At 33.0% G+C, this 25650-nt stretch overlaps 4 protein-coding genes across 10 annotated transcripts; all 4 read left to right on the top strand.

Moving 5' to 3' along the window:
- LOC109331369 lies at nucleotides 493-2422 on the top strand. Its single transcript, XM_019565807.1, has 3 exons — nucleotides 493-593; nucleotides 690-941; nucleotides 1707-2422. Exons 2-3 carry the CDS (start codon nucleotides 715-717, stop codon nucleotides 2155-2157), a joined length of 678 nt encoding a protein of 225 aa, XP_019421352.1. The 5' UTR covers nucleotides 493-593; nucleotides 690-714; the 3' UTR covers nucleotides 2158-2422.
- On the top strand, nucleotides 4714-8465 carry LOC109331366. The gene is made up of 8 exons (XM_019565796.1): nucleotides 4714-5254; nucleotides 5334-5396; nucleotides 5878-6645; nucleotides 6763-6897; nucleotides 7253-7336; nucleotides 7731-7790; nucleotides 7874-7960; nucleotides 8046-8465. Exons 1-8 carry the CDS (start codon nucleotides 4910-4912, stop codon nucleotides 8241-8243), a joined length of 1740 nt encoding a protein of 579 aa, XP_019421341.1. The 5' UTR covers nucleotides 4714-4909; the 3' UTR covers nucleotides 8244-8465.
- On the top strand, nucleotides 9818-17631 carry LOC109331367. Of its 7 annotated transcripts, none has more exons than XM_019565802.1 (12): nucleotides 9818-10078; nucleotides 10258-10654; nucleotides 10899-11048; nucleotides 11152-13404; nucleotides 13454-13841; nucleotides 13940-14002; nucleotides 14640-15386; nucleotides 15503-15637; nucleotides 16161-16244; nucleotides 16994-17053; nucleotides 17137-17223; nucleotides 17313-17631. In XM_019565802.1, exons 5-12 carry the CDS (start codon nucleotides 13536-13538, stop codon nucleotides 17412-17414), a joined length of 1584 nt encoding a protein of 527 aa, XP_019421347.1. In that variant the 5' UTR covers nucleotides 9818-10078; nucleotides 10258-10654; nucleotides 10899-11048; nucleotides 11152-13404; nucleotides 13454-13535; the 3' UTR covers nucleotides 17415-17631. The 7 variants fall into 7 exon arrangements, with proteins under 7 accessions (XP_019421347.1, XP_019421348.1, XP_019421345.1 ...); XM_019565803.1 differs by having other exon boundaries at nucleotides 11152-13418; nucleotides 13463-13841; XM_019565800.1 differs by having other exon boundaries at nucleotides 9818-10058; nucleotides 11152-13841.
- Nucleotides 20208-22967, top strand: LOC109330777. Its single transcript, XM_019565056.1, has 7 exons — nucleotides 20208-20253; nucleotides 20565-20722; nucleotides 20839-20973; nucleotides 21497-21580; nucleotides 22330-22389; nucleotides 22473-22559; nucleotides 22649-22967. The coding sequence occupies exons 1-7, from the start codon at nucleotides 20208-20210 to the stop codon at nucleotides 22748-22750; spliced, it is 672 nt and encodes a 223-aa protein (XP_019420601.1). The 3' UTR covers nucleotides 22751-22967.

Here is a 25650-nt window from a genome sequence, read left to right as displayed (position 1 = left end):
TTTCAACAAAAACTCTATTTTTAATACATATGTCTTGAAACTCTTTCAATTCATAAAAAGTTTTTTGCAATTCATTGATTTTTTTCTTGAATTCCTAGAATTTATATATCATTAAGTAAAAAAGATAGAAACTAAAGTATACTAAATATAAGAATATATTCTAATTTTTTAATAAAATATATAAAAATTGAATACTTGATAGAATCTCTATCCACCCGGTACTTTTTGTAAAATCAGAACTTATGTTCTATTTGGTTATAAGTCTGAGAAGTGATTTCACTTCAAGGAAAAAAAACCTTTTCCCCAAAAGCTACATAAATGGAGCTTTCCTAGAACAGTTAATTTTAGGAGGTGTTTTATTTATTTATTTATTTATATAAAAGCCTAACCAAATAAATTTAAAATGATTATTATTTTTAAATTGAGCTCTTAGCCACGGTGGGTCAATTCAAATGAAAAATGGGCTTGGACCCAACCCAACCTAATTTGTAAAATCAAATCCCCATTCATATTCGCAACACTGAGACAAAAACAGCTTTTTCAAAATTTCAACCTTTGGAATCTGGATACCCACCTGTAGATTCGATTGTGAGGTATTTTCATCTTTTCAAAATTGATTTTTGATTCATTTCTATTTCGCTATTTGACTATATGATTATGTTGGAAGCCTAAACATCTATGCATAGCAGGTGTTCGACGAAATTCCTCATAGACATGAACAAAGGAGGACCCAGAAACTTTCCAAGGGAAGAAGGCATACAAACAAGACCATCCACTAATGTCAAGTCAATGATGAGGTTCAACCACTTGAAACAATTAGCATTGTGGGCCACTACTGAGGCTCCTATACCCTCTTTGGGTGCCTTCTATTGCCACCAGGTGGCCAATATGGGAGAGGCTATGGGATTGCCAAATGATCCTTCCTTTCTTACTTGCCAGAGGTTTGTTTATAAACCTTTTATTTTCCATAATCTACTTTGAGTACCTTTAAATTGTAATTGGGTTTATAGAAGAGGAAAAAAAGAGCATAGAACCCATGATTAGTTTGATTTTAACCAAATTTTTACACCAAAATCTATAAAAAAAATAAGTTACTTAACTTATATAATCTAAATCACTTTTTTTTAATCAAACAAAGGGCCCTTATAATAGAAAATATTGTAGAATCTCACCTTAGGTGGTTTCTCATGTGTGGAGGAAATGTATAGAAGTCCCATTAAGAGGATGAATTACATAGAAGATAACCCAATGGCAAGAGATGAAGGAATAGTAAGAAAAACTATATGCAAATTACATAACTACTAAGAAGGATTGATATATATGTTAGTGGTGTATCTATAGACATGTTTTATTGTAGGTCATTTGATTAAAGTAGCCCACCAAGTGGGAAAGTACTTGATGTTGACATGATACAGTGTTAATATTAGCATCCATGTGGTACATTATCAAAGCATTTTCTTATATTTAGCTATTAGTGTATTTTGATTGAATCAGAGAAATGATATATGAGAGAAGATCTAATACCTCGAAAATGTTTGAAGCTACTTCTAAAATGCTGACAAAGACTCTTTCTTTGGTTCTTATTTGTGTTAGACATTACTCAGTTCTTATATTATCTTGAAATAGTTGATACTTGGAAGGAGACTTCATAAGATTGAATATGAAACATGTTTATCAGCCCTGATCATCGTTTGACTATTCTGCAGATGTGAAACTGCACTTCATCCTGGTTTAAATTCAACTGTACGAATAGAGAAGGATCGATCAAAGGTCAAGCGTAAGCACAACAATTATGGTAATAACAACACTCAGAACAATGTAGTGTTCAAGTGTCATTTCTGTTTGCACCAGAATTTGATGAGAGGTACCCCTATTGGATATCTAAAAGGATTATACCCATCAAAACCTAAATCAAAGCGCAAATCATTTTCAAATTCGAAACTTTCTACAAAGCCCATCAAGCACATGGCCTTCATTCATGGTAGTCCAGTGACTCCATCGAGTACAGGCACTCCAACCTTGTTAGGAGGGAAGAAGAGAAAAAGAAATAATTCAGCCTCAAACAAAAAAACTAGTGAAACTGCAAGCATGTCTGCAAAAGTAGATGGAGAAAAAACTCTGGGCATATCAAGCAAAAGACAGAAAATCCTGGAGTAGTTTATAGTAAAGTACTCAGAGCAACAAGCATTGTAAAATCCGAGTTGCTAATTTGACAATTCCATCCTTTTTACAAGTAGGGAGATTTTCTAAATTGGTCAATTTGAGTTCTAATTTAATTTAGATTATACCTTAAAAGTTTTTCGTTTTCTCTATCAATTACACTTTCAAGCAAATTATTGTTTTTAAAGGATTTTCTTCTGTTGCTGGTACAGTTTTGAGCCTTGCATGGTTACTGATATAGATATTTTTTTATTTTTTGCTATGTGATGTTAGTTTGTCTGAGTGAGCAACAGTAGTTTAATACTTTGGTTGCAGCAATATTTTTCTTTCTTTGGAAAAGGGAAAAAAAACAGGCTGAATTCATAATTAAGGTTTTGTTTGGGTTAATGGTTATAAAGGATTGAGAAAATGTATATCGTGTCCCAAACCAATTAGACTGTTCATTTTATTACTTTTTTGTTTTTAACAGTTTTATTTTATCCACAAGTTAATATATGATTGACTTGTGACAAAGAATGAGATATCTTTTGGAGTCAGGTGAACCTGTTCATGTGAATGGAATACAATAGGAAATAGTTTTGCTAATGATTGATGTTTAAGCAACCCAAGAAACTAAATTAAATATTGAATACGGATGTACTTAATGGGGTAAGAGTTTTTTTAGATTTTCAAGCTTGACTTTTCTTTAGTGGAATTAAATTTATCGTAAAAATAAATTTATATCTTATATTTGTTATCTACGAAAGTGTTATTATTTTATAATATTAAAATTATTGAAATTAATGGTTGACTTGACGCGCATAATTGTGTCCGTCAAAATATATAGTATAAATAAAATAAAGACTTTTTAAAGAGAATTTTGACCAAGAGACAATGGAAAATTGCTTATACAGAATTTGACTCATATTTGAAATTTTTAGGGACCATTTTAGGTCTTTTTTTGTGAAGGACTAAACTGATAAGATCAAAAAAGATGAATGACTAAAATGAGTATTTACTTTTATGAATAATAGTGAAACTCATACAATTAGTTAATTATGATGATTTTTTGAAAAGAGAATAAAGTATCTCCTTATACTATAAGATAATTTTTCTTTTTATATTATATTTTAAAATGAAAATTCTTGACAGTAAGAAAATAAAACACATGTCAAATATTAAGTAGATTTAAGGAAATAAATTATCTCCTCGTATAAAGAGATATTTTATTCTCTTCTGTAAAATGAAGTTCGACACATGGCAGTATGACGCAATATATAAAAGAACAATGTTATACCTTCCTATTAAATTCTATATTCATAAAAAAGTTACACATATCATTTATAATTAGATTAGCAATATGATACATCATTTTCCTATAATTAAAGGTTGTGAAGTTCATTATTGTGAGATTGTTTGTGAGGATTAGTTATTCTCATATGAAAGAATAGGATTGTTTGTGAGGATTAGTTATATCATCTCATTATATTAGAGTGAGATGATATAATAAGTTATTGATTGATTTGATTATTTGTTAATTTCATTATTTGATTGATATTTGGTATTAGCCTATAAAATTATTTAAATAAGTGATTGTATTGGCTAGATTTACAATGCAAATTAGCTTATAATTCTGATTTGATAAACTTGTCAATTTCAAAGTTATCAAGTACTAATCACATTTTAAAGACCATCAAAAGAATTAGGTGATTATTGTCAAATCACACAAAATGTTAAAAAATTTAGGGTAGAAAGGTAACAAGCTAAAGTGAATTGGAAGGTTATGTTTTGTTTGGATTTGCAATTTTGTTCTAAGGTGACACTAATTTGAAGTTGAAGAAGATGAGGTGAATATGTAAATCTAATTTGGGAGGTTATGGATTGTTATTGAATTGTGCAAATATTTTTTAGTTCTATATTTTTTGATTTTGTTTAATAATGAGTTGAGTATGCAAGAATAATTATTAAGAGGTGGGAGAGATTGAATGAAGTAGTCTATGGGCTTTTCCTTCCTTCTTCAAATATTAATATTAACATTTTATTACATTTTAATTAAAAATAAAATAAAATAAAATATCCAACTATTGTCATCAGAGTTTTCTTGGTACTAGAACTCGGGTTCGAGTCTTGTGGATGGAAAAAATGTCCGTTGGGAGAGTTAGTCTCACGTACCTGTGGATGTTCCCGACTCGAATAGAACTGCCTCCAATACGATGATACCTATGGGAAACTCAAAAAAAAAAAATTCTTGGTACTACAATCCTTCACCATTTTGAAATGTAAATACTCATTCCAACCAGTATTATTCTCAAAGACTAAACCTTGGCGAGACTTTAACAGCTTAGGATAACTATATTCATTGGATGATAACATATGTTTGGAAATAAAAATGTATAGAAGAATAAAAAAAGAAGTGAATATAATAAAGTTGGAAGGAAAAGGGGAATTAATTTGGGGAAATATTGAAATTAGGGAACAATAATTATATTTTAAGCAATATATAAAAATAAAAAGAATACTATATAAGAGGCGGGGTCGTAATATAAAAAGGATGAAAACTGCGCGGAACCATCGTATATATATAAAAAACTTCACTCACATGCGAATGGCGTTTCTCACTCTTCGTAATTCAGATTTTTCATTCATTCATTTTCCACTGCAAAGGTAGAGTTATTTTTTGATAGAGAATTATTTGATTAATTTGAATTTGAAAGCGTTGCGTTTTTGTGTGAATTGGAATTGGCATTGCGATAATAAGAAGAGGAAGAAAATGGTGAATCGACGGTTCACTCAGATAGCTACTAGCGATGATGAAGATGAAGCGCCGCTTCAACCTCCTTCACAATCCAAGCAACAACCGAAGAGGAAGAGGATGCAGCTTCTATATGAAGACGATGATGAAGAAGAAGAAGAAGATAATAATGTGAAATCCAAAGAAAATAAGAATAATGAGGAAGAATTAGAAGAAGAAGAAGAAGAAGAAGGAGAAGAGGAAAAAGAGGAAGCGTTAGCGGAAGCTAAACCTGTTGGAGATCCGGTTAGGGTTTCAGGAAAAGGGAAAAACAGAAGGAAACATTTCCACACGCTCGAATATGATACTAATCATTACACACTCGTAAGTCTCTATCAATGGTTCATTTATTTCCAATTAATTATATAAATAGGTTATCATCATTTCTTTATTGTTTCTTCAGGAGGATCCTGTTCTTCTCATTCCCGAGGATTCAGAACAAAAACCATATGTCGCCATTATTAAGGTAATTCAATTACCTTATCCAATTTTGAATTTTTGATTTGTGCTCCTTTCATGTCTTAGACTTTGAATTTGAGGAAATGATGTTACAATTGCAGTTGCAGTCATGACGGTCACATGTCACCACACTTTGTGTTATGTTTAGATGAATTTTGATAGGTTAAAACAATTAAATTTAATAAATGTTTTAGAGTTGTTATTATAATGATGTGGAACTGTTAATTTGATTGGTTGTAACAAGTATGTATTCCTTGCATCGACAATGTGCCTATCGGGCACAGCCAATCAAAATCCTAACACCCATTATGTTTTTAAAAGTGTCATAATTTTTTTATTGGATGTGCCCAACTGACACATTTCTATGCAAGTTTTTGTGATACAGTTGGAGAAACTAAACATTCAATATTTTAGCTGCTGCAATTGAGGTTAATTTTAATACCTTGCCTCCTTTCAATCTCTGATTCCTAGAGTTGTTCTTGTGGTAGGATATTACACAGCGCCGAGATGGTAGCATGATGATGACAGGGCAATGGTTTTATCGTCCCGAAGAAGCACCAAAAAAAGGCGGTGGATCCTGGAAGCCAATTGATACAAGGGAGCTCTTTTATAGTTTCCACCAAGATGAGGTTCCTGCCGAGTCTATTATGCATAAGTGTATCACACATTTTATTCCTCCTCACAAACAGCTTCCAAAGCGTAAGCAATATCCTGGGTTTATTATACAAAAGGTGTATGATGTTGAAGAAAGAAAACTCTTTAGGTTAACTGATGATAAGGACTTTCACAGCGGCAAACAAAAAGAAATTAATGTGCTCATTGAGAAAACTCTAAGATGTATAGGTAATGATCTACTTGACATTGAGACTGGACAAGCCCCTGCAGATCAGGATCACGAGGTGAAAAATAAACGAATATCTATGAGAAAGAACATTTCGCCTCTTGATGTTTCAATGGAGGAGGCAGAAAATCCTACTAGTGACAAACATTTGAAGCCTGAAACACCAGGGAGCTGTCTAAATAATGCCTCAGAGCATTATCGCATACTGATGAATTTCAATGCACTAACTGGAGATGCCCATCGTGACAAATGGTTGGAGAGGATGCTTCAGCACATTCAGTACATGTGTAATTCTGATGGTAGCACAGAAAGGGATGACAAGGGATTACAAAATGCCAAATTTTCTGAAATAAAAAATACAAGCAATAATACAAGTTCAGATTCCCGAAATGATTCTCAAGTGAAGGCTGAAAAGGTAAAAGATGTGTATAATCAAGCAGTTGTCAATTGCTCACTGTCTGGTATTTCCCCCCCTTTAATCACCTTTTCAATAAGGGGTATATGGCTTCATTAATCTTTTTCCACTCTACAGGTTTCCAAGTATTTTATCTGGCCAGATGCTGCAGTTCCTGCAATAGTTGCTCTTGAAAAAGCTTCACATGAAGCTCTTTCATCAGATTTTCAGAAGTATAACCAAAAGTTGCGGTCCCTAGATTTTAATCTTAAGGTCAGAAGCTGATCTACACTTGAAGTATCTATAACCATTGCATTTAAGTTTTTGGAAAATTTACACATGGGTGACATTGGAAAAAAAATACATTTATACTACATTTTAAAGTGGGACTTCTCTACTTGTGTTATTTATTAAAATTTATGTCTAGGAGGTTAAAACTTAAGAATGCCTGATAGAATGATTTATCTTTTTACTCATTGAAGAAGTGATAAATTGAATGGTTGGATGATCATGTTGCTGCATACTAAGTAATAATGTTACACATCCAATGAATTGATCTTTTTGTCTGCTATGATAACAATGAACTGATATTTTCATTATTCTACTTTTTTATTTGGGTTCTTTGAAGAGCAATGCATTGCTTGCACGTCGTCTATTAAATGGAGAGTTGGAACCTTCAAAAATAGTAAATATGACACCCACTGAATTGAAGGTATGCTTTCTATTGGGATTTGTCTTTAACATGATATATCTGGTTTTTATTTTTTATCAGCCAATATTATTGGTTCAATTTTCGGTAGTGGTCTTCAGCATATTCCGTCCATCTAACATCTTTATTTCAAGAAAGGAAAATAATGTACTTCTGGCCTGAATTTTATCTGAAGTTCTGAAGTGGCTCATGCTTTATGGAGGGATCTCTGAAATAATGTTGACATTTTAATAAGCTATTTGTGCTTTGTCTGTTATTGAAACAACATAAATACATAGGCACATGATGAAGCAACCATGAATTGAAATACTATTTACTTCTGTCATGAATCTGAAGCTATTTGTGCTTGTGGACTGTGCATTTTCTTGTGTTGATATACTAAATATCTGAACTCCAGGAGGGTTTGACTGATGAGGAAATAGCCAAGAAAGAGCCTGATGAGTTGCAAAACATTCAGGTTACTTTTCCCGCCGTAGTTTTATTCTCTGTTAAGTTGAATGAAGTTATCTGCTGATTTCAGCTTTCCCGCCTCTGAAACAGATGACAGATGCCCGCTGCTCAAGATGCAACAAATCTAAGGTGGGCGTGAGGGATATTATCCGTGCTGGAGATAGTGACCGTTATCAGGTTTGCATCTTCTCTGCTTCCAGAATTCATAAAAAATTCTTCCTCACATTCATGGGTTGGTTTGATTGGTGCTCTACCTTTTCAGCTGGAATGTATTGGCTGCGGTAATTCTTGGTATGCCTCCCGGGATGAGGTGTCTACTCTTACCATAGATGGATCAACTTCAAAGAGAAGCAATGGAACAGTGCCATTTCCAATTGCAAACTCTGTAGATGTTGAGAAGAAGCTGCCGAGTCCTCGTGAATCTGATAAGTCAGCGAAGGACGTGGAAGAAGAGAAGTGAAGCGTTTACACCTATTCTGGATCGGATGCCAATAAATCACTTGGCAAGTCTAGGAAAGATGAGAGTATTGAGGCTACAAGACATGTTGATTAGGATAAGAGCATTACTGTATATGATATATCCCTATAAAATAATCTCCTTAATACTTAACAAATAAAACATAGACAAGAAAGATTAGATGCGGTTAATTAATAAACACTTCAATTTATTTTCGTTCCTGTATGTTTTCTGCTCAACCTCACCCTACCCTTTCTGTCTCTCATTGCTCTTCTTTCCTCTCCTTCAACTTTTATTTATCATGTTTTATTGAATCTAGATGACAACTAATAAGAACTTTCTAATCGATTACTCTTTGTTCTGACTTTGCATAATAGAAATTGGAAGACAATAGGGATAAAGTCATGCATCTTAGACCGAGCCTCTAAAAAACCAGATATTGAAACTTGAAAGGGTTTGGAGAGGAAATCAATAATGATTTTGGAGCATAACGTTGCATCTAAAAATTATTACAATTTGGTTGTATCAATATCTGAAGCTTTAGATCCAGTGAATTGTTGACAATAATGATCCTTTTATTTTCACTGAAAACCACATTGCAACTGTACCAAATTTGTCTTTAATCTCCTTTTCAAGCAGACTCATTGGTTAAATTCAATGTCCTTAAGAAAGGACATGGCTGTGAACAAAATTTATGGAAGGAGACTATCAATATGAACAACCTCCTAAATCCTAATGGAGGGTGGAGAGAGGTCATATCTGATTCTGAATTGAGCAACACACTTACACATCCTTTTCTCTGATATCTTATTATCACATGCATAGACATCTTAACTATTAATTTCACCATGCAATTTCATTATTGATATAATATAATATGTCATACAACCAACCTTTTGTTAGAGAACATTTCTTATAATTAATATTTGCCAAAATTCCATACTAGATTCGAAAAATCGACATTAAAGAACAAATTAGTGTTATATCATTCGACCTTCCATCAGTTTAACATTAAAGAACAAATTAGTGTCACATTACTCAACCCTTCATCGATTTCATGGTTGACGCTATTTCGATCGATGCAACATCCATGTTCATTAATTCATGGCCAACACTAATATCGACACTACCTTATTGACCAACATTAATTCACCTCCAATTAAATCATCCTTTTATATTCAGGTTAAAAAAACAGTTGAGGAAACATAGTATATGCATGTTATGTATTCGGTTATTCGCACAAAAAAAAAGAACTTCTAGCAAAGCATAATTGATTTCTTCATACACATGTGCCTATATCTTCAAATCTTTCCTTTAAGAAGTTTCTTGTTTTTTATGTAAAGCTACTTAGAACAACTGTGTTTCTAGTAGCTTAAAAAATCATTTAACTAAAATCATAGTTAACAAAACACTAATTAAAAAAATCATTTCAAACCAGACCGTAAAAGTATCAAGTTAATAATAATGACCACTTTTGTAAAACACTTTTTATATATTATATTAATTGATTGATTAATTAATAATTGATTTTTGTGTTAATTCAACCCTGTCCCATGAGACCCGTTCACTCTGCATATATTATTATAATTTTCATTAATATTAATATTATGCTTTTTTACCCTTTTGTTTTTATGGTTCAAAACAAAGTTCATCAATTTCTCCGAAATACTGTCTCTTTAATGTATCCATAATCATTGTTGAGACTGAGAATGGTGCACGATTCCATGGCTCTGGAGAAGAATTCGTGGGTTGTTGTATTGTGTGTTTTAATTCTTATTCTTCTTCACGGTGATGATTCTACTGTCAAGAAGCTTGGTTGTGAGAATCAATTCGTTTTGGTGTGAAGTTTACTTCTTTTTCATATTTCATTTCTGGGTTTTATTTCTCTTCTCCACAACATGGACTATCAATGTTTAATTTGTTCAATTAGATATTTTATATCAAAGTTTAGTGCTTCATTAATTAATAAGTGTCAAGTTTAAGTGGTGATTATTAATGTCAAATCCTATTTTATCAGGTAAAAGTGCAAACTTGGGTCAATGGTATAGAGGATACTGAGTTTGTTGGTGCAGGTGCTTGTGGTAACTGCACATTCATAAAAAATGCAATAACTGCACAAATGGTTAATGCTTCAGCTATCCTCATCATGTATAACCAACAAAGTGAAAATTTTTGTTTTACTTTGGTGCATTTTATTGGGAGGTGCTTCTTTGGTATGTTAAGTGGGTTATATGACTTTTATTACTCTTTTTTCTAGGTCTAATTTGCTTATGTTGTTTGCAGATTTTACAATATGGTTTGTGGTCCTGATGAAACTGATTTAAACATACACATACCTGCTTTCATGCTCTCACAAGATGCAAGTAGAAGGCTAGAAATATTGCTGATGAGTACTTCATCTGATAAGCTTTCTAGTAATTTTCATATTCATATCATGTCTGTTATGCATATTTTGTGGGCAAAGTAGTTTGTATTTAATGCTATTGGTTAAGCGATGGTCACAACGTCTTTACTGCGTATGTGCAGATTCTTTAACTGCGCTGCAACTAGTATTTTGTTTCTGCCCCCTACAGAGTGGGTAGATAGATTCTCAATACCTTATGCTTTTGGGGAGGGGCCTTTCTAATTTATTTCCGTGTTTTTGCAGTGTCTGTGCAGATATACTCATCAGGCAGACCGGCTGTTGAGAGATAGCAGAAGTATTCCCATGGCTAATGGCAGTTCTTACCATATTTTGTTCGTTATATCGGTCAATGGTCAGCATGGGCCCCCAAGGAAGCAGCAATTGAAAAGGATAAGCTATTAAAGGTAAGTTTTTTCAACTCTTTCAGTATTTCCTCAAGCTAGATTCGCAATTATTCTCCAAATTGTTACTGATCTTAGTACTTACTGTCAACTCTTATTTTTACAGGAGGCTTCAGATGTCCCAAACATAAAAGCCGGTGTTAGCGGAGTTGTGTACATGAATGTGACAGGTGCAGTCCTTTCTACTGTTATTGCTCCGTGTTTTCTGTTTGTGGTTTAAAAACTGATGTCGTCGTGGTTCCTTGAGGTTTTGGCTATTAACTTCCATTGAGTCAGTCAAAACTTCTAGATGTATGCATCTATGCAAAAAATAATAAAATCCTATATGCACATTAAATTTATGCAGTAAAAGGTAACACCTATCAGATTGTTTGAGTGCACTTTATGTAAACACAATCTCTACCAATTGCCATTGCCGAATTCAAACTCTGTATATTTTTGTCTTTCCTGATTTTACCGTGTTATCCTCTGTCAAGCCATCTCTAATATTGTGTTTGCTCTTTTGTATCTATAGGGGTTGCAAACTTGCTTGGTTGCTCTTTTTGTCAAAATGTTATATATAATATTTTGTAGATATATTACTTTCCATTTGTTATGGATTTTTTGGCTTAGTTGCCATTGTTAACTTTGGAAACAATTCCTGTTTGATTATTGGAGAACTCGGATTGGATGTTTTTGAGAAATGACATGCATTTTATGACAAAATACTATACTCCATTGGTATAGATTACCACTTTAATTAGGTGATCATTTTGATGATCTCTAAGCAGTTAAAGTAACTAACATGCCTTTAATGCAAATGCGTATTTCATTAATGCATTTCTAATTCTAGTATGTGATGTTTACTAATGTAAGTATAAGTCTGATACTTATTTCACAACTTGTCCTTGATGTAGACAGCTTAGCAAATGTGAGCTAATATTTGTTTCTTTGAAGATCTGCAGTAGAGTGTAGATAAGTGAGAGGTTTCATTGATGATCTTATTGCACTTTGATCGTTACCGATAGTACATAAATGTTTGAAAATATATATGATCAGGATGAAGTACCTGTAATACCTTGTTGTACTCTTGAAGATCATTCTCTGTAGGAGCAGAAGCTCTGGGAGGCAAATTTGCCTATTTGCTTCTCATTTCTGTGCTGTGTTAATGTGTAGATTAATAAAAGTATGAATTTTACCATTTCTACTTTTGGGTATCCTGACAATTGGTCAACTTTCTGTATCTGAATAAGGGAATTTCGAAGTGGAACAAACAAATTTTGTTCATGACTACAGGGATGTTTGGTCGTGTAGAAGTGTTAGAAGGGTGTGTGACAGCCTTGGAGATGGGCCAAACTGAGATGCATTCTACATTGTGGAACATACAATTGTCCTTACAAGCAATTGAGAAGGAATTAAATAAAAACATGGGAGTATCCACGGAGGGGAACACTCTTCTGCAGAACATGTGGAAAATGGAGAAAATTAGGAGGATTGTCGACTTTCAGCCAAAAAGGTCAATTTACCAGAATTTGATGGCAGAGACCCGGTTTGCTGGATTAAAAGCCAAAATATATTTTGGTGTGCAGAATTCTTCATAAGATATGAAGGTTAAGTTGGGCTATTTGGGTATGCAAGGTCATGCCATCCGTTGGTTCAACCTTTTGAAGGAGACAGTAGACAATTTGACATGGGCTAAACTCAAGAAAGCACTCATTTCATACTATTGGGGGCAGAAAACATGAGAATCTGTATGAGGATTTGGCTAATCTAAATCAAGGTGGTAATATAGAGCAGTACATTGAAGATTTTGAAGTGATATCCTGTCAAGTACCCCGCTTGCGGTGGACCAATATGTTGGTTATTTTATGGGAGGTCTAAACCAGAAATTAAGTGTAGAATCAGAACATTTAGTCCCCAACTATTTAGTTAGATGGTCATGGTTGCATAAGTGCAAGGACTCATGTGACATTGGGACAAAAGAGAGGGCTTATAATCTCGGATTATAAGATGAGTCACTTTCAAAGGCTTACTAAGTTAGGACTTAGTGTTATAATCTCGGAGCTTTTCTAAAAATATTTACCAACCAAACAGGGTTATGTGTTTATCTTTGTTAAATAAACTTATTGACTAGCTTATTGTCTTTTCTTGTGTCTAGCCAAACACACTTATCCGGTGCAGATACCCTTAACGTAATTAAATAAAATACAATAAAAATAATACTATATATGGGGTGGGGCTGTAATATTAAATTGATAAAATCTCCTCGGAACCATCATATAGAAGGTGGGGTTCCCTATGAAACTTGTCTCACATGTGTATGGCGTGTCTGTCACATGAGAATTGATATTTCTCGTTCTTAATTGCCAAGCTAGTGAGTTCTCTCACGAGAGCGAGAACAAGAGAGAGAGAGAGAGAGAGAGAGAGAAAGAGCGATAGAGAGAGAAATTAATTGGAGATTGGAAGTGTTGTATTGTTGTGAATTGGAACTGGCATTGTGAGAAGAAGAAAATGGTGAATAGACGGTTCAATCTGGTAGCCACCAGTGATGACGAAGAGGAAGCACCACTACCTCCTCCCCAATCCAAGCAACAGCGAAAGAGGAAAATGATGCTTGTATGCGAAGAGGAAGAAGAAGACGACAACAATGAAATACCGAAAGACAACAAGAATGAAAAAGAACAAGAAGAAGAGGAAAAAGTGGAAGAAGTAGTGAGAGCTAAACCCGTTGGCAATCCAGTTAGGGTTTCAGGAAAAGGGAAAAGATGGAGGAAGCATTTTCACACTTTTGACTATGACGGCAACCATTACACACTCGTACGTCTCTTTCCTTTCCTTTCCATTATTCTTTATTCATTTGTTTCCAATTAAGCAATCATATAAAATGATTATCTCAATTTTTATTGTTTCTGCAGGAGGACCCTGTTCTTCTCTTCCCTGAGGATATAGCACAAAAGCCATATGCCGCCATTATTAAGGTAATTCAGTTCCCTTCTCCATTTTTTTCTCACTTTTGCTACAAATGGTGTTGTGATCCTTTCATGTTTTGAACTTTGAGTTTGGGGAAAATGCTGCCACAATTGCAATTGCAGTCGTGACAGGATAACATCACTTGTTACCACACTTTGTGTTCTATGTAAAAGAATTGTGATGGGTTAAAGGAAATAAATTTGATAAATTTATTGAATATATAGAATTGTCATCACAAAGTCCTTCATATGTATGTGCCTATTTTAGAAACCAATAAAAGGAATAAGATAAATTTATAATAATTAATATAAAGGTTTGGTTGTCTTTTAGAATTGTTATTTTAATGATGTGGAAGTATGAATTTGATTGTTTGTAACCTGTATTCCTTTGCTTCAGTACTGTGCCTATTGGGCACAACCAATCAAAATCGTAAGAGTCATAAAGAACAATTAAGCTCTTCCTACATTAATTTTAAAATTATCTTAAACTTTTGATTAGATGTGCCCAATAGACACGTTTATATGCAAGTTTTTGTGATACAATTGAAGAAATTAAAAAAAACACTACAATATTTTAGCTTCTGCAACTGTGGTTAATTTTAATGCAATTCCTCATATCTGATTCCTAGAGTTGTTTTGGTGTTAGGACATTACACAGTGCCAAGATGGTAGCGTGATGATGACAGGGCAATGGTTTTATCGTCCCGAAGAAGCACCAAAACATGGTGGTGGATTCTGGAAACCAATTGATACAAGGGAGCTCTTTTATAGTTTTCACCAAGATGAGGTTCCTGCTGAGTCTATTATGCATAAGTGTGTCACACATTTTGTTCCTGCACACAAACAGCTTCCAAACCGTAAGCAGCATCCCGGGTTTATTATACAAAAGGTGTATGACTTTGAAGGAAGAAAACTCTATAGGTTGTCCGATATGGCATTTCGCGATGGTAAACAAGAAGAAATTAATGTGCTCATTGAGAGAACTCTACAACGTATAGGTAATGATCTACTTGACATTGAGACTGAACATGCCCCTGCCGATCAGCATCATCCGATGAAAAATATATCAAAATATAAGCGAAAGAACATTTCACCTCTTTATATTTCAAGGGAAGAGAAAGGAACTCGTATGGGTGGCAAACATTTGAAGCCTGAAAATAATGCCTCCGAGCATTATCGCATACTGATGAGTTTCAATGCACTAACTGGAGATGCCCATCGTGACAAATGGTTGGAGAGGATGCTTCAGCACATTCAGTACATGTGGAATTCTGATGGTAGCACAAAAAAGGATGACAAGGGATTACGAAATGCCAATTTTTCTGGAATAAAAAATACAAGCAATAATACAATTTCAGATTCCCGAAATGATTCTCAAGTGAAGGCTGGAGAGGTAAAAGATGTGTATAATCAAGCAGTTATCAATTGTTCATTGTGTCATCTTTTTTCTCTTTAATCCCCTTTCATTAAGGGGTATATGGCTTCATTAATTTTTTTCCCACTCTACAGGGGTCCAAGTATTTTATCTGGCCAGATGCTGCAGTTCCTGCAATAGTTGCTCTTGAAAAAGCTTCACATGATGCTCTATCATCAGATTTGCAGAAGTATAACCAAAAGTTACGGTCCCTAGATTTTAATCTCAAGGTCAGAAGCTGACCTACTTTTGAAATATCCATAATCATTATATTCGAGTATTGGAAAAGTTATACATGGCTGGAAAAAAAATCACATTGCTACTACATTTTAAGGTGGGACTTCTGTACCCGTGTTGTTTAATAAAATTTACGCCTAGGAGGTTAAAACTTAAGAATGTCTGATAGAGTGCTTTATCTTTTTACTCTTAATGAAGAAGTGATGAAGTGGATAATTGGATGATCGTGTTGATGCATACTATGTAATAATGTCTACACATCCAAAACAGAGTTTGTATGTTTAAGTGCAGTATCTCTTCTGACCATGGAGAAGAAAGGGAAAAACTGGCAAGCTTTAACCGTTAACGATATTTTCTCAAAAAAGTTATCTTTATCTTCACAATGACCACAAGAAATGTTTTTGTGAATTTTTGGCTTGAGAAATCAATGTAAATACCTATACATATGTTTCTCTGCTGTGATAATGATGAACGTATCTTTTTATTATTCTATTTTTTTCTTTGTGTTCTTTGCAGAGCAATGCATTGCTTGCACATCGTCTATTAAATGGAGAGTTGGAGCCTTCAAAATTTATAAATATGACACCCACTGAATTGAAGGTATGTTTTCTATTTGGATTTCTCTTTCTGAACATAACATTCGGTGTATCTGGTTTATATTTTTTATCGGCCAATACTATTGGTTCAACTTTTGGTAGTGGTCTTCAGCATATTCTATCCATCTAACATCTTCATTCCAATAAAAGAAAAGAATGTACTTCTGGCCTGAATTTTATTAAAGTTGCCGTCGTATGAGGTATCTCTTGTTTCTGATAATATACAAGAAGGTGGGATATTTGATTTTGTATGGTTCTTTATTCTTTTGAGAAGAATGGGATTAAGTTGGAATTTTTTCTGATCATTTTCTTTGGGGAAGGGGAGATGGAATGATGGGGCAATTGTTTAAACCCAAATCAAATTCTGGTGGAAGATATGGAAACATTTCCATTTTGTGCAAATGTTGATCATCCGGTTTTCAGTGTACGGATTTGTTTTCTTCATATTTTCTCGGAGGTATCCTTGGGTTAAATAACTATAACATTTTAGTCCTCCGTAGTACTTGTTTTATTTGGAATTGCTATTCTAGGTGTTTATATTTGGAATTGCTATTCTAGGTGTTTCTACTTGTTTTAGACGTTTTAATAAGCTATCTGTGCTTTGTGTCTATTATTGAAACAGCATAAATACATAGGCACTTGATACAGCAACCACGGATTGAAATACTAAACTTCTGTTATGAATTCTGAAGCTATTGGTGCTTGTTGATTATGTGTTTTCTTGTGCTAACACACTAAATATTTGAACTCCAGGAGGGTTTCACTGCTGAGGAAATAGACAAGAAAGAGCCTGATGAGTTACAAAACATGCAGGTTACTTCTCCCGCCGTAGTTTTATTGTCTGTTACTTTGAATGAAGTTATCTGCTGATTTCAGCTTTCCCACCCCTGAAACAGATGACCAATGCCCGCTGCTCAAGATGCAACAAATCTAAGGTCGGCGTGAGGGATATCATCTGTGCTGGAGATAGCGACCGTTATCAGGTTTGCATCTTCTTTGCTTCCAGAGTTCATAAAACTTTGTCCTTCACATTTATGGTTTGGTTTGATTGGTGCTCCACCACCTTTTTCAGCTGGAATGTATTCACTGTGGTAATTCCTGGTATGCATCACCGGATGAGGTGTCTACTCTGACCATATATGGAAATATCGGCGCTGCCGGACATGCTGATTAGGAATGAACATATGTGTGTGCAGCTGAAAGTATCAAAACATAATTATATTTCTATGTTGCTATCTTCCTGTTTAATTATGTTGATAAAAAAACAACCGGTTGGTTTTGTGTTTAGCTTTGAATTAAGTGATGTTACCTCATACATGTTACTGTCACATAGCTGACTTATATAAATGTGTGTATGAATATATAAACCATATGGTATTTGAATATTGCAAAACATATGAATTAAACCAGACATTGTGACCAGCATGACAATGCTCTGGCTAATCTCTATTACCTCTGCTTCATGCAAAGTTTAAAAGTACATGGTTGCTAAATAAAAAGGGTTTCGTGTCGTATACGAGACTCCCTTCTAGCGAGTTATGAGGAAGGGATATATATACAATTTTTTTCTATGCAAGTGAAGAAGTTATTTCCAAAATTTGATATTATGATTGCATGGGATAAGCCAACAATCTTACGGCATTGAGGATCATTGAATTTGGGTTTCATCTTTACATTTTTACCATATTGCCCTTGCCTTTTTACTCTCTATTTCATGGTTAAGTTATATTCTAACCCTAGGGACCAATGGTGACAAAAATACTTGGGTTGTCAAAATATGTATTTGGACACCTCCAAAGCTCTAGTTCTATCTTTAAGAGTTAGTTTGAGAGTTGAATTTTGGAAGAGAATGAAGATAAATGAAATGCTTAGGAGTCATCTCACAAGTATATTTTACGGCTCTCAAGTCTTGCATTTCTCTTAGTTCTTTTCCAAAATCCAACTGCTAAACTAACCTTAAGAATGCATCACTGTCAACAAAATATGTAGTATGTAACCACATCAAAATATTCTCTTTTTTTGCTTGTTAAGTAGTGTTGTGAACTTGTGATAACCGGACCGGGCAATCCGCCTGGTTTGACTGTTGACCGGACTTAAAAACGACTCTAATTTGTAATCTTAATCGAATGAGAGGTTGAACTGCTTTGAACTGGAGAAATTTCGGTCCGACCATATTAAACTCGGTTGAACCGGAATAACATGGGAAATGAACCTGACAGTTCACTTAAAATTTAAAAAAATAGAACATTACTCTAATGTTTTGTTTTATTTCGGTTCAAAAAAAAGATGGAGAGATATAATTATTAATTATATAAAATTTATATTTATATATTTATAGATAAAAAGATAAATTATATATAAAATCATCCAGTCTGACTAAATAGTTTAACTGTTTAAACCGGTTAAATCTACTACGAAATCTCTTCTGATTTGATTTCGGGTTTGAATTTCGTAACATTGCTATTAACAACTATTTGGACAAATAAGAATTCTTGGTTTGATTTGGATATTTTTATTTACAAATAATGACAATACTACTAAAAATTTAAAGTACCCTCTGGCCTCTAAGTTTATATATTGCCATTGTATACGTTTGTTTGTTGATTATTTTGGTGGGGCTTGTTAATGTACTTTAATTAATCAACTCGAATGACTTTACTAACTTTACTTGAAACGAATCAAATGGGTCCAAACTGCATATGCATATTATTATCATAATATAAAATAGAAAGCAAATGATTAAAGAGACAAAAGAACAACACACATACTTCCAACCATAACCTGTCAAATCATTTGCCACTTTTATAGAATCATCATAAGATTTATCAATAGATTAGATACATATTTTTTATTTATTAAATATATCATTTTTCAATAAGATATTGTTTTTACTTATTATAAAAGGCCAAAAATACTATTGTTATTCTTAAAGATTATAAATAATACTTACTCAAAAGTTATAAACATTTTTTTTCCTGAATTGAAGTTTACTCTTTATTTTAAAATAACTTATAAAGGTTTTTCTAAATCTAGTTGAAGCATGACTTCTAACATTTGAGTTTGGTTTTGCAAAGAGAATAAAATATAATAAATACTTTTTATCCGGTTACTTTTAGTTGTTGCATTATTAATTTTTGTGTGTAAATCACAAGCATAATTGTATTTTGTATCTTTAAATTAAGACAGCATCACGCCACTAATTTATGGGATTGGTTGTGAATCATTCCATTCTTGATATCACGCCAGCATATTCAATATATAACACACGACAAAATATTCGATTTTTGGGAGCGACATTTCTTAGGAGAGTAACCACGGACAAAGTTTGAGCCCCTAAAACTATAATTCAATCCGTTCTATCTTACTTGTAATTCAGCTTATCCCTTTGGCTCTTCTTATCAAAAGGTTTGAGAAATACATTACCAGAAGAGGGAACTGGAACATAGTGACAGTGCAGTGGAAGCATTCCAAACAACAATCTTATTTGTCTGGTAAATTTCTACAATTTCCTTTTTTTATAAACTATTTTTTCACAAATTCCACTTCATTGATATTTTCTTATTTCTTTACACATCAAAAAACTTGTACAACTTGTAAAAAACACACATGTATCTTTTGTAACATATAAAGCACAAAACAACACTTTTTGTCTTGGACTATTTAATGAAAGCTACCTTTTTAAGCTAGCCACCACAGATGAAAAAAGCAACAACTTTAAACACAAACGTGTAAAATGAATATCAGTGGTGTGAAAAACTGAAATTTCCTTAGATTTTCAAGTATCTATAATATCAATTATCATTGTTTGATTGAAATATTTATTAAGAATGACAATCATATATCTTAAAAATGATTAGTTAAACATATAAAAATAAATACAGAATACAACAAATGACCAATCTCTTAAAAAGAGAGACCAAATCAGAGTGCACAATATCTGCAAAATTAAAGGTGATATAAATAAATAATGGTTGTGGAGCCTACTCCAAGTCAAATTATTAATAGAGAGACAAGTATTTATTTTTACTTATAATTTTAATGACAAAAATATTATTAATATTATTCTATTATATGTAAAATGATAAAGATATCTTAACATATTAATTTTTTCCACATTTTTATGTTACTTGTCTCTCCATTAATGGAGAAGATCTGGACCCGTGAGATTAACAATAAAAAATGCATCAGAGTGTCACAGTCACTGAAACAATAATACTAACATAATAAGATAGACAGAGAGATACATAGAACATAGATATATGAAGTGTGAAAGCTTATAATAACTTAGATATAATTACAAAATAGCGATCTTTTCAAAAAACAGCTAGAGTTTCTGAACCCTTAAGACATGTTCTGAATTCTGATGGTAGCACAAAAAAGGATGACAAGGGATTACGAAATGCCAATTTTTCTGGAATAAAAAATACAAGCAATAATACAATTTCAGATTCCCGAAATGATTCTCAAGTGAAGGCTGGAGAGGTAAAAGATGTGTATAATCAAGCAGTTATCAATTGTTCATTGTGTCATCTTTTTTCTCTTTAATCCCCTTTCATTAAGGGGTATATGGCTTCATTAATTTTTTTCCCACTCTACAGGGGTCCAAGTATTTTATCTGGCCAGATGCTGCAGTTCCTGCAATAGTTGCTCTTGAAAAAGCTTCACATGATGCTCTATCATCAGATTTGCAGAAGTATAACCAAAAGTTACGGTCCCTAGATTTTAATCTCAAGGTCAGAAGCTGACCTACTTTTGAAATATCCATAATCATTATATTCGAGTATTGGAAAAGTTATACATGGCTGGAAAAAAAATCACATTGCTACTACATTTTAAGGTGGGACTTCTGTACCCGTGTTGTTTAATAAAATTTACGCCTAGGAGGTTAAAACTTAAGAATGTCTGATAGAGTGCTTTATCTTTTTACTCTTAATGAAGAAGTGATGAAGTGGATAATTGGATGATCGTGTTGATGCATACTATGTAATAATGTCTACACATCCAAAACAGAGTTTGTATGTTTAAGTGCAGTATCTCTTCTGACCATGGAGAAGAAAGGGAAAAACTGGCAAGCTTTAACCGTTAACGATATTTTCTCAAAAAAGTTATCTTTATCTTCACAATGACCACAAGAAATGTTTTTGTGAATTTTTGGCTTGAGAAATCAATGTAAATACCTATACATATGTTTCTCTGCTGTGATAATGATGAACGTATCTTTTTATTATTCTATTTTTTTCTTTGTGTTCTTTGCAGAGCAATGCATTGCTTGCACATCGTCTATTAAATGGAGAGTTGGAGCCTTCAAAATTTATAAATATGACACCCACTGAATTGAAGGTATGTTTTCTATTTGGATTTCTCTTTCTGAACATAACATTCGGTGTATCTGGTTTATATTTTTTATCGGCCAATACTATTGGTTCAACTTTTGGTAGTGGTCTTCAGCATATTCTATCCATCTAACATCTTCATTCCAATAAAAGAAAAGAATGTACTTCTGGCCTGAATTTTATTAAAGTTGCCGTCGTATGAGGTATCTCTTGTTTCTGATAATATACAAGAAGGTGGGATATTTGATTTTGTATGGTTCTTTATTCTTTTGAGAAGAATGGGATTAAGTTGGAATTTTTTCTGATCATTTTCTTTGGGGAAGGGGAGATGGAATGATGGGGCAATTGTTTAAACCCAAATCAAATTCTGGTGGAAGATATGGAAACATTTCCATTTTGTGCAAATGTTGATCATCCGGTTTTCAGTGTACGGATTTGTTTTCTTCATATTTTCTCGGAGGTATCCTTGGGTTAAATAACTATAACATTTTAGTCCTCCGTAGTACTTGTTTTATTTGGAATTGCTATTCTAGGTGTTTATATTTGGAATTGCTATTCTAGGTGTTTCTACTTGTTTTAGACGTTTTAATAAGCTATCTGTGCTTTGTGTCTATTATTGAAACAGCATAAATACATAGGCACTTGATACAGCAACCACGGATTGAAATACTAAACTTCTGTTATGAATTCTGAAGCTATTGGTGCTTGTTGATTATGTGTTTTCTTGTGCTAACACACTAAATATTTGAACTCCAGGAGGGTTTCACTGCTGAGGAAATAGACAAGAAAGAGCCTGATGAGTTACAAAACATGCAGGTTACTTCTCCCGCCGTAGTTTTATTGTCTGTTACTTTGAATGAAGTTATCTGCTGATTTCAGCTTTCCCACCCCTGAAACAGATGACCAATGCCCGCTGCTCAAGATGCAACAAATCTAAGGTCGGCGTGAGGGATATCATCTGTGCTGGAGATAGCGACCGTTATCAGGTTTGCATCTTCTTTGCTTCCAGAGTTCATAAAACTTTGTCCTTCACATTTATGGTTTGGTTTGATTGGTGCTCCACCACCTTTTTCAGCTGGAATGTATTCACTGTGGTAATTCCTGGTATGCATCACCGGATGAGGTGTCTACTCTGACCATATATGGAAATATCGGCGCTGCCGGACATGCTGATTAGGAATGAACATATGTGTGTGCAGCTGAAAGTATCAAAACATAATTATATTTCTATGTTGCTATCTTCCTGTTTAATTATGTTGATAAAAAAACAACCGGTTGGTTTTGTGTTTAGCTTTGAATTAAGTGATGTTACCTCATACATGTTACTGTCACATAGCTGACTTATATAAATGTGTGTATGAATATATAAACCATATGGTATTTGAATATTGCAAAACATATGAATTAAACCAGACATTGTGACCAGCATGACAATGCTCTGGCTAATCTCTATTACCTCTGCTTCATGCAAAGTTTAAAAGTACATGGTTGCTAAATAAAAAGGGTTTCGTGTCGTATACGAGACTCCCTTCTAGCGAGTTATGAGGAAGGGATATATATACAATTTTTTTCTATGCAAGTGAAGAAGTTATTTCCAAAATTTGATATTATGATTGCATGGGATAAGCCAACAATCTTACGGCATTGAGGATCATTGAATTTGGGTTTCATCTTTACATTTTTACCATATTGCCCTTGCCTTTTTACTCTCTATTTCATGGTTAAGTTATATTCTAACCCTAGGGACCAATGGTGACAAAAATACTTGGGTTGTCAAAATATGTATTTGGACACCTCCAAAGCTCTAGTTCTATCTTTAAGAGTTAGTTTGAGAGTTGAATTTTGGAAGAGAATGAAGATAAATGAAATGCTTAGGAGTCATCTCACAAGTATATTTTACGGCTCTCAAGTCTTGCATTTCTCTTAGTTCTTTTCCAAAATCCAACTGCTAAACTAACCTTAAGAATGCATCACTGTCAACAAAATATGTAGTATGTAACCACATCAAAATATTCTCTTTTTTTGCTTGTTAAGTAGTGTTGTGAACTTGTGATAACCGGACCGGGCAATCCGCCTGGTTTGACTGTTGACCGGACTTAAAAACGACTCTAATTTGTAATCTTAATCGAATGAGAGGTTGAACTGCTTTGAACTGGAGAAATTTCGGTCCGACCATATTAAACTCGGTTGAACCGGAATAACATGGGAAATGAACCTGACAGTTCACTTAAAATTTAAAAAAATAGAACATTACTCTAATGTTTTGTTTTATTTCGGTTCAAAAAAAAGATGGAGAGATATAATTATTAATTATATAAAATTTATATTTATATATTTATAGATAAAAAGATAAATTATATATAAAATCATCCAGTCTGACTAAATAGTTTAACTGTTTAAACCGGTTAAATCTACTACGAAATCTCTTCTGATTTGATTTCGGGTTTGAATTTCGTAACATTGCTATTAACAACTATTTGGACAAATAAGAATTCTTGGTTTGATTTGGATATTTTTATTTACAAATAATGACAATACTACTAAAAATTTAAAGTACCCTCTGGCCTCTAAGTTTATATATTGCCATTGTATACGTTTGTTTGTTGATTATTTTGGTGGGGCTTGTTAATGTACTTTAATTAATCAACTCGAATGACTTTACTAACTTTACTTGAAACGAATCAAATGGGTCCAAACTGCATATGCATATTATTATCATAATATAAAATAGAAAGCAAATGATTAAAGAGACAAAAGAACAACACACATACTTCCAACCATAACCTGTCAAATCATTTGCCACTTTTATAGAATCATCATAAGATTTATCAATAGATTAGATACATATTTTTTATTTATTAAATATATCATTTTTCAATAAGATATTGTTTTTACTTATTATAAAAGGCCAAAAATACTATTGTTATTCTTAAAGATTATAAATAATACTTACTCAAAAGTTATAAACATTTTTTTTCCTGAATTGAAGTTTACTCTTTATTTTAAAATAACTTATAAAGGTTTTTCTAAATCTAGTTGAAGCATGACTTCTAACATTTGAGTTTGGTTTTGCAAAGAGAATAAAATATAATAAATACTTTTTATCCGGTTACTTTTAGTTGTTGCATTATTAATTTTTGTGTGTAAATCACAAGCATAATTGTATTTTGTATCTTTAAATTAAGACAGCATCACGCCACTAATTTATGGGATTGGTTGTGAATCATTCCATTCTTGATATCACGCCAGCATATTCAATATATAACACACGACAAAATATTCGATTTTTGGGAGCGACATTTCTTAGGAGAGTAACCACGGACAAAGTTTGAGCCCCTAAAACTATAATTCAATCCGTTCTATCTTACTTGTAATTCAGCTTATCCCTTTGGCTCTTCTTATCAAAAGGTTTGAGAAATACATTACCAGAAGAGGGAACTGGAACATAGTGACAGTGCAGTGGAAGCATTCCAAACAACAATCTTATTTGTCTGGTAAATTTCTACAATTTCCTTTTTTTATAAACTATTTTTTCACAAATTCCACTTCATTGATATTTTCTTATTTCTTTACACATCAAAAAACTTGTACAACTTGTAAAAAACACACATGTATCTTTTGTAACATATAAAGCACAAAACAACACTTTTTGTCTTGGACTATTTAATGAAAGCTACCTTTTTAAGCTAGCCACCACAGATGAAAAAAGCAACAACTTTAAACACAAACGTGTAAAATGAATATCAGTGGTGTGAAAAACTGAAATTTCCTTAGATTTTCAAGTATCTATAATATCAATTATCATTGTTTGATTGAAATATTTATTAAGAATGACAATCATATATCTTAAAAATGATTAGTTAAACATATAAAAATAAATACAGAATACAACAAATGACCAATCTCTTAAAAAGAGAGACCAAATCAGAGTGCACAATATCTGCAAAATTAAAGGTGATATAAATAAATAATGGTTGTGGAGCCTACTCCAAGTCAAATTATTAATAGAGAGACAAGTATTTATTTTTACTTATAATTTTAATGACAAAAATATTATTAATATTATTCTATTATATG

The sequence above is a fragment of the Lupinus angustifolius genome, chromosome LG17 (genome assembly GCF_001865875.1).
Source record: "Lupinus angustifolius cultivar Tanjil chromosome LG17, LupAngTanjil_v1.0, whole genome shotgun sequence".
In the NCBI taxonomy this organism is placed as follows: Eukaryota; Viridiplantae; Streptophyta; class Magnoliopsida; order Fabales; family Fabaceae; genus Lupinus; species Lupinus angustifolius.
This window is presented reverse-complemented; position numbering and strand designations above follow the sequence as displayed.